The following is a 15490-nucleotide window of genomic DNA, read 5'->3' as shown; positions in this document are numbered from 1 at the left end:
TCCTCATACAAAATTCACCGAGATCTGTATTTCCTGAAGAAATTTCTCCATGATTTTTTCGTCTAAACTACTCGATCTATGGAGTACAGTTCCGTGAGCGATTTCCCCGTTAACATCGATAACAACGGAACAATACCCGCGGGGATATGTCGCGCCGTTTTCTTTGTGTAACTATGAGTAATTTCATCAGAATGGAATCATCCATCATCATTATCGATATTAACAACGTATGTTTCTAAATCCGCGTAAATGGTGTACTTTTGCTTCAACGTCGCGCCTAGTTTCTTGAATTTAATTGTCTCTCCGCGTTTAGGATATGAAACCGCTGAGATTCAAACTTGCAACACGTTCCACATGTTTCAACAAATTTGCTTTAACCGTCTACATTTCGAGTTTTGTCTGATGTGAACCGTTGAAAACAGAAATTGCAAACTGTACTTGACCCTTGTGTTTGAAAGGTGGAGAGAAGACGAGATCCCGTTTTTTCCCGTTCGTGGTATTACTAAACAGAATGAGTTTTTCCTGCATCGCTTTTAGCATTAAAAGATTAATTTGGTGTTTACGCGTGCGAAAATGCTTGTACGGAAGGGGAAAAACTTTTTGTTGTCATACGTGATGACGTGAATTGCAATGTCCTGATTGAGTATTTCAAATTTCTTAATATTGCGTGTCGTCACCGGGAAATTTACACCTCGCGTATTAAGTGTGTGAGCAAACTTACTCAAATACTTTACAGTCAGGTGTGAGTCCTTTGCTTCTGATGGAAATACGCGAGCACTGACCATAAAAAGCATTTTTCGTCAGAGAGATTTTTCACATTCATAATACAATTTTTGTTTTTCAAAAACTGGGGTGTCTGAATGAAACTGGATGTGTCTATTAGTAAATTTAATCACGTTCAATCCAGTGATTCAATTTTCTTTAGCACCCTCCACTCCCGTGTCTTACAAAAATTTTCAAAAGATGAGAGGATTTTTCTCACAGCTAACATGAAATGCTCATTAAACTCTTCATAGTTCTCAAGCACATTTAGTGCTATGTTGGAGTAACTATGTAGATTTATTAGAGATGAGACAGAGTCACCACCTGCTTGTCATCCCTCACCACTAATTTATACAGCAAAACGTTGAGGACTATGACCATTTTACATTCCCTCATAGCGTGCGGCATGTTCCCTAATTATATCGAAAACTCGACGTTTCGAGCTCTCGAGCACGCTGGTGATGTCGATATCCTCCTCATCGAGGGTGATGCGATGCGGGCTGTGCGCAATTGATACCACGTAGTCTGCGTTCCCTCGGCATGATTCTGAAAAAACAAAACGATCAGGATGAGATAGAGTACAACAACATGTTTAGTTGTGAATTGTCATTGGTAGAAGAAGGGTGTGTGAAAATGATATCTCAAGATCACATATGTTGCATGAAAGATTAAGATTATTATCTTTTGATAAAAGATGGTTGAAATCTTCTCCGCATTTGTCCGCGAAAACATGGCGAAAGAGGGATTTATATTCTCATCTCCCCAGACATTGTGCGATGTGTATTTTGTTCAATTTATTTGGAAAATGGGAAGAAAGTGACATACCAGCAATAGAACATGCAAGGTACAGTCCAAACTGTAGAAGGAAAGATAATATAAATTGAAGAGGAGAATTACGATAATATATTCTATGAGAATATGAAGAAAGATATTCAACTTTTAATTGTGTAGAAGATTCATCCGTCCAAGGAGAGTACTTTGAAAACTACCTCCACACCATCTACATTGTGACTTTTTTAAATCATTACGCAATAAAGCAGAGTATTTTGCAAGAAATGGTTATTTCTTACATAAAAATCCATTCTATCTGCAATGTGTCTATTTAATATATTATCGGTGAACCAACTGAAAAAGTAATTCATTTACCGTTTTGTTTATACGATGAGTGTGAGAAAGAAGAGCGGGGCTTGGATGTTCCGGATATAGCATATTCTAAAGATAAATCGCATGCATGCAGTATATTGTAGAAGGTTTTTCTCCTCCGAGGAGAAAACCTGTCCTCGGAGGAGAAATAGTCGTCGGAGGAGAAAACCTCTCCTCGGAGGACTATTTTCCTCCTCAGAGGATAAAATCAAAGTAAAAATGTACTTACATGTAGTGCTTGATGCTGCGTGAATCTCCTCGAGTGTAGATAGCAGGATACAGGTGTATAGCAGGATACAGGTGTAGATGATTATGCTATGATTGATTCCTCTCATGTGACCGCCCTATGATTCCTCTCCAGCTGGTTGTCTTGACGAGAGCTCAACTGGTTATGAGGTTCGGACTCGAGTTGAGAGGTGAGAAAATGCTGTGAAAACAATAAATATTTAATAACTGAATCGAGAATGCTATTCCTCTATGTTGTGAAATATTTAATAACTGAATCGAGAATGCTATTCCCCTATGGTGTGAAATATTTATTAGAAATAGAGTGCTATAAAGTACAATAAATTATCGCTAGAGTGTGCTTTTCATAATAATAATAATAATAATAGCTGGAGCAAGGTACTCTGTTAGTTGTGATCTTCTCTTTGCTGATACACATCAAGCTAGTTTACTGAGATGGATAATGTGTTTGGTGTGGAGAACAAGTCTTCAGATTTGTTCGTTCAATTCATTATAGATAGACATTTTAATCAATTAATGAATACCATTCTGTTCCTTTAGAAAAAATGAGATATCAATATAAATTAAGTGAACTCTTGGACACGCACCTAGATATATTGGCACAGTTAGCAGAAAAAGGATGGACAATCTACAATATTTAACTTTTGTGAGAGACTATGAAAAATTAGGAGTTTGGCATAGTGATAACTAGAATCATATTCTTGTTTGTGATTTATACGTTCATCATGATATTCTGGGGCGATGGTGACTTCCCTATTATTCGTGAGATGTCCGTGCGCCCATCTTAAAGACTCTATCGATAAAATTAAAAAAGTTATAATAGAAAACAATGCTCATTTAACAGAAGAACAATTAAATCAAGTTATCTGGAATTTTTTTCGAGATTCTGCAGATGAGACAGGCTTAGAACAGGATTGACAAAGAAAGATCAAATCAAGTATGTGTACAATATTGTAAATAAATGAAATGCAACAACTTTGCTACAGTTAAAATATTAAAATGTCATATTGATGATAGAAAACGCTGACAAGATTCATGTTTGAAAAATGAGATGCTCTTACTTTGATGTTGAAGGATCTAACATTGATTAACAAAATTAGAATCATGGGTTTATTGAGATTTCTAGCAATGTCTCATGCTAAGTTCTAGACGAGATTTTTTTTTTTTTCATCTTCTAACACATGGATGCTATTCGAAAAATGATTGTGTGTGGCATACTTACAATCTGATAACGATCTGGGAGCACGTGTTGTTGTTGGGGGAGAAATTCGAATTTTTTTCGCCTTGTGGCACGCTCTCGCTCGCACGTGTCTGGAACAGAGAGAGAAACGAATGCTATATAAACACGAGCGATGAGAGGAAAATCACCATTTACATCAGAGACAACAGAGACTTCACACACACACACACGAGATGAGTTCGCCGTCCTTTATCCTGCCGGATAGCCCGCCTCCGCAGCATGTGCTAAACTACTGGCAGCGCAAAGCTGCCGAGTCCTGTGCCAGCTCTTCTGCTGCTCCCGCCTCCGCTCCTGCCTCCACTGCAGCCGCTCCACACCGTCCGACATCACCAGGGGGCGAGATGGTGATTCCGGACATCCCCATCCAACGCTTGCGTCCAGCAGCTACGTGGGCTCCGCGGCGTGCTGTGTTGACGACGCTGTCGAACAACATCAGGCAGAGGCAGGCGAAGAGGAAACTCGACTTCGAGGAGGGTGAAGTCAGCGGCGAAGAGGATAGCGTGCTCCCTCAATCAAAGGTTAGTTTCAACAAATATTATTAACTTGTGTATGCACAGATTTTTTATCAATCAATCACAGAAAAAAAATCTGTGCATACACAAGTTAATAATATTTGTTGAAACTAACCTTTGATTGAGGGAGCACGCTATCCTCTTCGCCGCTGACTTCACCCTCCTCGAAGTCGAGTTTCCTCTTCGCCTGCCTCTGCCTGATGTTGTTCGACAGCGTCGTCAACACAGCACGCCGCGGAGTTCACGTAGCTGCTGGACGCAAGCGTTGGATGGGGCTGTCCGGAATCACCATCTCGCCCCCTGGTGATGTCGGACGGTGTGGAGTGGCTGCAGTGAGGCAGGAGCGGAGGCGGAGCAGCAGAAGAGCTGGCACAGGACTTGGCAGCTTTGCGCTGCCAGTAGTTTAGCACATGCTGAGGAGGCGGGCTATCCGGCAGGATAAAGGACGGCGAACTCATCTCGTGTGTGTGTGTGAAGTCTCTGTTGTCTCTGATGTAAATGGTGATTTTCCTCTCATCACTCGTGTTTATATAGCATTCGTTTCTCTCTCTGTTCAGACACGTGCGAGCGAGAGGAAAATCACCATTTACATCAGAGACAACAGAGACTTCACACAACACACACGAGATGAGTTCGCCGTCCTTTATCCTGCCGGATAGCCCGCCTCCGCAGCATGTGCTAAACTACTGGCAGCGCAAAGCTGCCGAGTCCTGTGCCAGCTCTTCTGCTGCTCCCGCCTCCGCTCCTGCCTCCACTGCAGCCGCTCCACACCGTCCGACATCACCAGGGGGCGAGATGGTGATTCCGGACAGCCCCATCCAACGCTTGCATCCAGCAGCTACGTGGGCTCCGCGGCGTGCTGTGTTGACGACACTGTCGAACAACATCAGGCAGAGGCAGGCGAAGAGGAAACTCGACTTCGAGGAGGGTGAAGTCAGCGGCGAAGAGGATAGCGTGCTCCCTCAATCAAAGGTTAGTTTCAACAAATATTATTAACTTGTGTATGCACAGATTTTTTTTCTGTGATTGATTGATAAAAAATCTGTGCACATACGAGTCTTTGATTATTTGATATGAATATTATTTGATCTGAATATTATTTGAACTGATTAGAATGCAAGCAATATTTCCTCGAACTGATTAGAAATGGTATTATGAGATATTATCGTTTGAAGTATTCAATCATGCATAAATGTCACCAATATTATTTGAAGTGGTTGGAATGTAAAGGAAATTACGAACCGAATTGATGCTAAGGAAATATTATTTGAACTGCTTAGATATATTATTTAAAGTAGCCAATCATGCAACATGTTACCAATATTATTTGAAGTGCTTGGAATGTAAAGAAATTACGAACCGAATTGATGCTAAGGAAATATTATTTGAACTGCTTAGATATTATTATTATTTAAAGTAGCCACTCATGCAACATTGTTACCAATATTATTTGAAGTGCTTGGAATGTAAAGGAAATTACGAACCGAATTGATGCTAAGGAAATATTATTTGAACTGCTTAGATATTATTATTATTTAAAGTAGCCACTCATGCATAAATGTCACCAATATTATTTGAAGTGGTTGGAATGCAAAGGAAATTACGAACGAATTGATGCTAAGGAAATATTATTTGAACTGATTAGATATTATTGTTAAAAGTACTCGATCATGCAACAATGATATTTCAATAACTGATATTACTCACTTTATGCAGAGAATTCGATGATAATCTGATGTAGAGATCTGAAACAAATAAGACACTAATCAAATATTTTTCAACAGAAACGTATGCTGGATGAGGACTCCTCTCTCGTACCCTTAATAAAGGAGGCTGAATTGGGCTTTGTAGAACTCGTTAACAAACCACTACCCAAGCCATGGGTCCCGTTGCGCGAGTTAGAGGAGGATCAACCATACCGCATCGTGTCGGCGAGGGAGCACACAAACCAGCACGGCCGACGCATAATTTTAAAAATAATCAATGCAGGAAGCAAATGCGAGGTGTATCTACCTCAAAGATTCGCTTCCTGCATTGATGCGGGAAAAATTCTGCAATTCAACGAAACGTGTAAAAATTATGTGTTAGTAGTTACGCATAAGTGCCCAAATTGGACAGATATAAAAATTGTTAAAGCTTAACAATTTTTATATCTGTATACAATTTGGACACTTATGTGTTACGAATTGTATAGATGTATGTGAATAGTTGAATAGATCAATAAAATGTGTGTATATTTGATAAAAAATTGTTTTCAATTCTTACCTGTTGTTGTTGACGATGTTGATAAGTTTGTAATGAATATCACACAGAAGAAGAAGAAATGCTTCAGCTGCTCTGTTGTGAATGATAATTTAAATAAGGTGAGCCCGTCTTTTATAGTTTGTTGTGAGCATGCTCAGTAGACTCAGCGCTAGAGGTAAGCGCTGGCAGCTTCTCGCCCCCTCCTTCTCGTGCTCCCACAGATGTGGGTGGCCCAGCATCATTTCTTCCCTTTTCAAATCACATTCACCTTTCAGATTTGAAATAATATTCTTATCATTCAAGCAATGTATCACTTCAATCTGACAGTATAGCATTAGATGTAGAAATATGAATTCACTTCCAACTCATTGGTTGAACATTAAACCAAATCAAGTTGATGTACACCAACCTCAGTTAATGTTCAACCATTGAGTTGAAAGGTAATGAAAAATGGTATGTAGGAGAAAAAAGCAGAGTTCGAGAAAAAAGCAGAGTTCGAGGAAACGGGGTAAAGGAATCTTGAGTTCAGCGGCAAGAGTTTTTAAAGGTTTGGCAGGTAATGTAACATCAACTATTCTAAATAAGGTAATTGATAACCTTGGGGAAGAATATCATATTCCCGGATACGAGTGGTGTGGCCCGGGCACGAAGGTTAATGAAAGGTTAAAGAGAGGTGATCAAGGCATAAATTCGTTAGATAAAGCTTGCAAGGCCCACGATATAGCCTATACTCAAAATAGTGATAATAAAACTCGGGCGGTAGCTGACAGGGCTCTAGCGAACGCTGCATGGGACATTTTCAAAAATCCTCAAACACCCCTTGCCGAGAAAGCACTTAGCTATCTTGTTACAAACGTTATGAAAGCTAAAGCGGCGTTTGGTGGGACTTTGAGAAAGAAGAAGAAGAAGAAGGGGGAGAGGAGAAGTTATAGTAACGATATTAGACGCAAAGCTATAGCTCAGTTGAAAAAGCATATTGCAGGAAAAGGATATTTTTTGAAGCCTTTTCCTAAAAGTGGTGGCAGACTTCTACCCCCACCCCCACCAGCATCATATGGAGTGAGTTTATTCCTCAAGTTAAGAAACGTAGAACAACGAAGAAGAGTAGGAAGAAGAAGAAGAAGAAGACATGAATATTGAAGGAGAATTGAGTAATTATGATTTGATTGATTGGTCGAAATTATTACAGATTTGGTTAAGAGGCATATATATGCTAGATGCATTACCCAAAAAAATTCTAAAAAACGAGAATGCCATTGTGAATTTAGCAAGGGAAAGCGAGGATGGGACACACTGGGTAGCATATAAGAAAATTGGTTCTAATGTTTGGTATTTTGATCCGATTGGAAATTTACAACCTCCATACGAATTGGACAAATATTGGAAAAAAGAAAATGGAGTAAATATATTTTATAATGTAGAGCATATGCAACCATTAAATAGCGATTTTTGTGGTCATCTTACATTATTGTTTCTTGCAAATCAGTTGTAATTAAGTGATTGTGGTGAACACACAAGATGGTGGTTATTACATTACGATCTAACACAAGTGATCTCTATGAACATTTACAAGAAATTATAGAATTGGATAAAAATCGCGAATGGGAAATTGGATTGATTAATTTTTCCAGTTACAATAGTATTGCAAACATTAACAAAGGAACAAATTCCAGCTTCAAATATGGTGATAGATTAATCGAGTTGGATACTGGTGCATATGAAGTTGAGGATATTATAAAATCTTTAAAGAATAAATTGAATATTGATGACAAGAAGAATAAACTTATTATACGTGCAAACGTAAATACTATGAAGATTGAAATTCATTCTGATAAAGCCATTGATTTAACACGTTCTGATTCGATTGCTAAGATACTTGGTTTTGATAATGTTGTTTTGCAGCCAAATAAATGGCATTATTCCAAACATTTGGTTAACATAACAAGCGTTGACAGTATTCTTGTTGAGTGTAATTTAGCTTGCGGCAGTTACTCTGAGGGAAAACAAAAACATGTAATCTACGAATTTTTACCAAAGGTTCCTAGCGGTTATTTAATAAACGAAGTACCATCACCGATTATTTATGTACCTTTGAATACGCATCAAATTCAAACTATTAATGTAAAGGTAACGGACCAGAACGGATCGTTTATTGATTTCCGCGGAGATACAATTACAATTAGGTTGCACATACGTGAAAAGTAATGGGTTATCTTATTTTCAACCCACGTTTGAATAAGACCAATCAAGTCATTAGAGAAAGGAACGCGATAGCGACAACACCTAAAAACAAACGTGCTTTGTCGGCTAAAAGCGCGAGAATATTAGAAAAGTTGGGTTTTATAGTCGATTGGCGACATGTTAGGCGGGGGAGCGGCGGCAATTAGTGAAATTCTGGATGTGGAGACAGACCTTCAGTTTTATAATGATATTACTAAATTCCAATTTCACACTCATACAGTTTATTTGGGACAGGAAATAAAAAACTCTGACGAGGCACGTATTGGCATAAATTCTTTAGATGTCTATTCTTTACCTTGTAAATCATTCATATTGATTGAGGGAACAGTTAACTGTACAAAACCGGGAAAAGACCCACCCGATACACCAGTTGCAGCAGACTATAAATTAAGCAGTAACGTAATCGGTAACCTTTTTGACGAAATACGATATGAATTAGCAGGTCAGCAAATTTCTAAATCAAGATTGATTGGATTAACATCCACAATTAAAGCTATATTGGTGAAAAATACTCTCGATAAAAACACATATCACTTGGCTGGTTTTGACAGAGCAGGATATGAGCTAACGGATAATACATTCACTTTCTGTGTTCCGCTGAAATTAATCCTCCCGTTTTTTGAAGATTTTCAAAGAATAATTTTAAATTTGAAACAGGAACTCGTCTTATTGAGGTCACCGACAGATCTAAATTGTGTTGAGTCTCAAAGCGGAACAAACGTTAGTGTGAAAATTACAAAACTGCAATGGCGCATGCCCTACATAACTTTAGAAGATCATGTAAGACTGAAATTTTTGAGACTGCTCGATGCTGACACTCCACTGAAATTAGGTTTCCGCCATTGGGAAATTTGTGAATTACCAAATTTGCAAAATTCACTTAACCATTCTTGGGCAGTTCGTACCACATCGAGTTTTGATAGTCCAAAATATGTTATAATTGCATTTCAAACTGATCGTAAGAATAAAATTAAAAAATCAATATCTAATTTCGATAGCTGCGGTATTTACAATGTTAAAGTATATTTGAACAGTGAGTATTATCCATATGAAAATCTGCTAGGTAAGAAGGAGGTTTTATACCGGATGTTCTTGGATTTCGCGCCCTCGTATTATAATCATTCAATCAATAGCGAACTCGGAACAGAAATCGATTTTAAAACATTTTGTGAATCAACACCGCTGATTGTTGTAGATTGTTCACACCAACCAAGTCATTTGAAATCATCGACAGATGTTCGTATTGAAATGGAATTTAAAAGTGCAGTACCTGCAAATACTTCCGTGTATTGCGTTTTAATTAGCGATCGTGTGATGGAATACACACCTCTCATGAGTATGGTGAAAGAAGTTCAGTAATTGTTGATAGAGTGCATCACTGCAGGTTATATAAGGTGTGTACTGCGACAAATGTAAGCCATTATCAGTTTCACCTTTGAACAGCCAACATGTCCTATTCTTTGTGTTCTGATATTTTGGACAAGCCACAAACTCGCTCTATTGGTATTCAGTGCGATCTTGATAGTTTCTATTATGAAGCAAGGTGCAGTACGCCGAAGCCGCTGGAGGTGGAGGAGGAGGAGGAGGGGAGAGACGCAGGATTACCGAACCCACTGCAGGTGGAGGAGGACAAAGGAGGATTCGAGGAATCCGCCGCCGCTGAGGGGAGAGACAAAGCTCGCGAAGAGAAAGAAGGTCAAGCGAGTGCTAAAATTGCTACGGTTGATCTTCACTGGTTTAAACAAGATTGTAATCAAATTATTGTGAAAGAACTTGCCATAATTGATCAGTTTAATAATTATATTGTGTTCCATTTCAAATCACCATTTGCAAAGACAGAATTGAGTGCAAAATTGTATAACGATGTAACATGGTTAGAACGTCACTATCATAAAATAAAATGGGAAGATGGAGATTTAGAATACAGTGAGTCATTAATACGTGATTACCTTGCAGCTTATGAGAAAATTTTCACAAAAGGAACTGAGAAAGCAAAGTTTTTAAGAAGATTGCATAGCAACGTACAATGCATACCAGAGGATTTTCCAAAACCTGATTTCAGCTTTTTCACTAGTTCATGGTGTTATGCTGCATGCAACATTCATAAAAATAAACCACATTCTCGCTGTGCGTTATTCTCTGCTCAACATTATAATTCTTTGTTGTTTAAAAATATGTATCAAACAAATAATTTCTTGTGCGAAAACAATCGAATGCAAAGTATGAAAATGGCTCCAATGTACACAAATTCACAGAAAAGAAACTTTGCTCGTTATGGATTCTTCTACAACGGAAAGGATCTACAGTGTGTTTATTGCCTGCATGCATTGAGACTGCATAAAGCGTGTACATGTTGTCTATCGTCAATTGATGAAGAAAGACCGCTTAATTACTCTATAATAGTTCCTGCCTACACTTAGTTTTCTTCATTCGCTCAACAACATGGATCCGAGAAAGTGGTTGGCTCCCGACAACGAATTGGAAGTGAGGTTAAAAAACTGTATTGATTGGTACGATGAGTGTGAAAGTGCAATTAGGAAATCAACTCCTGAAAATTATAGTTTGGCGAAGCAATTGAAAGACATTTTTCTAAGCACGGTGAATTTAAATGATATAAGAGACTATCTATGTTATTATCGTCCTCATAATTTATGTATAGATAAGCTAATTAGAATTGAAGATGAAGTTATGTATTGTTGTAGTGAAATGTGTAAATAAACGTTTTCTGCCTTCAAACGATTTTTCATTCCGATATCCCATTCACGTTTTTTAGTTTAGTTGCTGCTTAGAGCTAGAGCAGACACCACGTGTGGGGTAATCTTTAGTGCACGTGCGCCTATAACACGTGCATCTCATCAATTTAGAGCTAGAGCAGACAGCACGTGTGGGGTAATCTTTAGTGCACGTGCGTCTATAACACGTGCATCTCATCAATTTAGAATTCTTTCCCCCTCATTCGAGTCACGTCAAACATCTGCGAGATGCAGTGTTATGGTTTTTCAAAATTCAAAAAATTATCTCGTCTCTTGATGTCAATTTCATTTAATGAATTTGATTCAATTGCGAAGAATATTAAATTTTCAACAGGATGTCAAGATGTTGATTTACCGTTAACAAAAACAGAAAATGTACACTTTTCGATTCTATCTGAGATTTTCGAACTGCTCAATATTCTAGACAGCGGTCATCTACATTATGATTGTACAAATGATTCGTCATTATCTGTTGTTAAAAATTCCGATGAACTTTGGAAATGCTTGTACGATATTGCAGATAAAAAATGTAAAAGAACGTAGAGATTTATAGCATTAGATGAGAGAGAATTTCTCAATTCAATTAGATATAGAGAGAGTCATTGACCTCACTTTGGATTAGAGTAATATGGATTCACTTTAATCTGTCACCAAGGGAATTTTTCCCTCTCATCTATACTGGGAGAGAATTTCTCAATTGATTCTTATCTCCTTTCCTTTCGGAAAGGGCGCGGGAAAGAGATGGCACGAGTAAAAGAAGGAGATCTCTATCTCTTGAACCTGTCATCGTAGTAGAGTGAAATGGATTCACTTCAATTTGTCAGTATAGCATTAGATGTAGAAATATGAATTCACTTTAATTTGACACCAAAGGAATTTTTCCCTCTCAAAGAGATTTTTTCCCCACATCTATCATTCACCTCAATCTGTCAGCATAGCATTAGATGTAGAAATATGGATTCACTTCAATTTGACAGTAGAGAGAGAGGGAATTTTTCCTCCTAAAAGGGAAATTTTTTTTCCCTCACCTGGAGAGAGAGAGGGAGATATCTTACCCCCCTCACCTCCACTGGACAGGGGGAAGGGGAAATCTATTTTTAGAAAGAGAGAGAAAGATATATCTCCCTCTCTCTCTATCCCCCTCACCTCCACTGGACAGGGGGAAGGGGAAATCTATTTTTAGAACACCCCCCGCCCTACAGGCGGGAGGAAGGGGAGGAGGGATGGACGAGGGGGGAGAGGGGGGAGGGGGATTTCGAGCAAAAAAGCTTCCTCAATCTCCCAATCCTTCTCTACTTAAAGCACTGAAGAATTACAAAAATTATAATGATACGAAATAGTATTTTAAGCCACAAGGACGGTAAGGAGCCTTTTGCAGGCGAGAATGATGTTTCTAGTCGAGGCGTTTGCCGAGACTAGAATTTCATTCGAGCACTGCAAAAGACATTCACGTCCAAGTAACTTACACTATTTTTTGTCATAATAATCTAGAAAAGAATAATTGAGAAACAGAAAACATTACCTGCTTATGCTGACATTACTAAATGCATTCTATAAACATAATCTAGTTTACAAGTTTCGAATAAGGAATTTCTGGATTGTAGTTGACAAAACGTCCCCCTGAAGTGCTAAAAGGCGGTTTTTGAACCAGTTTTGCTGTTCCTAATTCGGAACTAGGAAACATACTCGACTGTAAAGAAATCATATCATCATATGATTTTATTACAGTATAGTATGCTGTAATGAGAATCATATGTTTATTTGTTCTACAATCAGCTGTTTACCGGCTTGATTTCATGGATGTACAACAACTGAGATTGAATAACTACAAAAAAATGTTTGAAGCCTTTCGCTGATGACACAAACTGTATGTCGAACATGTGTGTTCATACATGTTCAACACACTTGTCCTAACATTAGTGGCCACCCCAAGGAAAGGGCTATTAATCCTTGCTCAATTATCAATGTAAAATGTCCGAATATTTTATGGAAAGCATTAAAATTGATTGAGAAAAGATTATGTTTTGTTCTTCATAATTTACTTTTACAAACAACATTTAGTATTAAATTGATTGGGGGAGATTAACCTCCAGCTATATCCCTCAAAAAATGTTGATAAATGGCAAAAACCGAAAAAAATAGTCTTCACTTTCACTTCCAATAGTTGTGTATTTACTTTCAGCATTGAAATATTTATACAAGCCAGAATTTTATTCCTATGACTGCTCTCTTGTTCTGTTACTTTACTTTATCTGGCTCTTCAGTCCTGGGTGGACCTTGGCCTCCTCTACATGACGCCTCCATACATCCCGCTCTTGTGCTCCCTGCCGCCAGTTCGCCACACCTAGCACACGGAGATCTTCCACCACATCGCTGATCCATCTTCTTCTTGGCCTTCCTCTTTTTCGGGTGCCCATCATCCTTTCATCAATAATCCAATCCATCATCATTATTCGTTTTTTATTTCCATTTCCTGTTCCATTTCCTTTGTTCCGGTCCCATATCCGAGGCATCATTAGAGTTTTCTGAACACAAAACTTTCTACAGTAAGGAGTAGTTAGCACCTCGACCAACCCCCAACCTGGAGGACCAGAGTCGTTTGTATAGAGTTGCCTTCTCCTAGGCACTCGCTTCCACCGCAGCTTTCAGAGCGTAACCTACCCTGGATTTAATTCGGGTTAACTCCGTAGGCTCTTCTGCCCTCTCTGCCGGTGGGATTTCTCCTCATCCGCCTTCGAGGCCGTTGGCCGGTTTGCTAGTTTTGGTCCACCCCGGCTATTTCATTTCACCGGTACCACCCATATCTGGGAGGCATTCCCCTATCCGCCACCTGGGGAGGCGCCCGATGGAGGACAAGCAACCCCTCACGGGCTTGTTCTGTTACTATTCTAATTTAATTTGAGACAATTTTCTCTGTTCCTTATTCTGTATCGTGTTTCAGTATATTATTTTGACTCGAGTATTCATCAGATTTGTTATTCAATTTCCTTGTTTTCCAGCTCCCGTTAATTGGAGCCTTGATAGATGCAAGAAACTTGTCAAACTCTTGATGAAGAAAGCAGATATTGATGACTCAAGGGCAGATGTTGTCACTGCCCTTGAGTCTATTGAGCTGGATTGTCGTGATTGGAAAGAAATCGCGAAGAAGCTAGGTGTCAACTGGTATCACGTCTGCTTTTTTTGGAAGACTCAGCTCTCACAGTTGATTTGTGCCAGTACGTGTATATCGAGGAACAAATTGCGTAGTTTTCTGATCATATGGTGAGTTGATATATTCGATAATATTGTCCATAAACGTTAATCTTTTATCATTTCTGTTTGCTTCTGCATTCTTGGTTATTTTTACCATGACATTTTGGGAGCATACATGGAAACCCCAATACTTTGCTTCCTGATCATACAGTTATTGCAATGTTTTACAACATAATGAAAGATGAAAAAAATAGAGATGAATATTAAAACTATCAAATCTTATTGAAACAATAACAGAAAGCTATATCCAGTTATTTACGACATCTCTCTAAGGCTAGGCACACACCAGTTAGTGAAGACAAGACAAGACATGATCAGACACTTTCCGTGTCACAATACTTCACATAGTTGCTTATGAAGACATGTCTTATTGCTATGACTAATCTGTGTGTTTTGCGTCATAAGCAACAAAGTGAAGCATTGTTCCTGATCATGTTTTGTCTTGTCTTGACTAACTGGTGACGTGGTGACTAACGTTTAGTCACAATACTTCACATAGTTGCTTATGAAGACATGTCTTATTGCAATGACTAATCAGTGTGAGTTGCGTCACAAGCATCTATGTGAAGTATTGTGACTAAACGTGTATGATCATGTCTTGTCTTGTCTTGACTAACTGGTGTGCTCCTAGCCTTGAACCTCACATCTATGAAAGGAATCCTCCATTTTATTATTTCAATTATGGTTTAGTTGTTATGGAAGAGCACGGATGAGTTGGAGGGACAAGAATGCATGAATAAAATAGCTATTTATGTATTAAGAGCGTAATGCGCGACTTTATCGCTCGCGCAAACAATTATCACGCGACGCGAAGCGGAGCGTGATAATTTTGCAAGAGCGATCAAGAAGCATTACGCGCGAATTACATACAAAATTTTTTCTACAACTGCCCAAACCTGTTAAATTACTTACATCGGCGGAGTTAATAATAATTCGTCTTCACTGATATCCATCATGGCTGCATAGTACAGAACCGGTACAATACTACAATTATTACCGTTTTTTTAGGTTAAGATCTGAGCTACTTTTGGCGAGCTGCTTACCATCAGCTAATTAGCGAGCGTAAAGAAACTCTTCAGCACATGCGCGAATGATTA

General features: G+C 38.6%; 2 protein-coding genes and 1 long non-coding RNA gene across 3 annotated transcripts in view; 2 read left to right on the top strand and 1 right to left on the bottom strand.

Annotated features, from left to right (window-relative positions):
* LOC120351480 overlaps positions 1-15490 on the top strand; it is a 29108-nt gene that overhangs the window by 10031 nt on the left and 3587 nt on the right. Inside the window, exon 2 of the mRNA XM_039429033.1 lies at positions 14141-14402. Within this exon, the coding sequence (XP_039284967.1) occupies positions 14141-14402 (262 nt within the window). The remainder of the gene's footprint in view (positions 1-14140; positions 14403-15490) is intronic.
* On the bottom strand, positions 3322-5816 carry LOC120351481. Its single transcript, XR_005571422.1, has 2 exons — positions 5611-5816; positions 3322-3462 (listed from the first exon to the last, which is right to left on the bottom strand). It is a non-coding gene; the product is annotated as an uncharacterized LOC120351481 (long non-coding RNA).
* LOC120351479 lies at positions 3455-6132 on the top strand. The gene is made up of 2 exons (XM_039429031.1): positions 3455-3909; positions 5688-6132. The coding sequence occupies exons 1-2, from the start codon at positions 3565-3567 to the stop codon at positions 6042-6044; spliced, it is 702 nt and encodes a 233-aa protein (XP_039284965.1). The 5' UTR covers positions 3455-3564; the 3' UTR covers positions 6045-6132.

Source organism: Nilaparvata lugens, chromosome 5 (assembly GCF_014356525.2).
Source record: "Nilaparvata lugens isolate BPH chromosome 5, ASM1435652v1, whole genome shotgun sequence".
Classification (NCBI taxonomy): domain Eukaryota; kingdom Metazoa; phylum Arthropoda; class Insecta; order Hemiptera; family Delphacidae; genus Nilaparvata; species Nilaparvata lugens.
Note: the sequence above shows the minus strand (reverse complement) of the source record. Positions and strands in the feature narration are given on the sequence as shown.

What these genes read in the sequence shown, in the direction of transcription:
- LOC120351479 (XM_039429031.1), top strand. Translation starts at nt 3,565, where the DNA reads ATGAGTTCGCCGTCCTTTATCCTGCCGGATAGCCCGCCTCCGCAGCAT. An exon ending in GCGTGCTCCCTCAATCAAAG is followed by an intron (nt 3,910 to 5,687) that starts GTTAGTTTCAAC and finishes ATTTTTCAACAG; the next exon opens with AAACGTATGCTGGATGAGGA.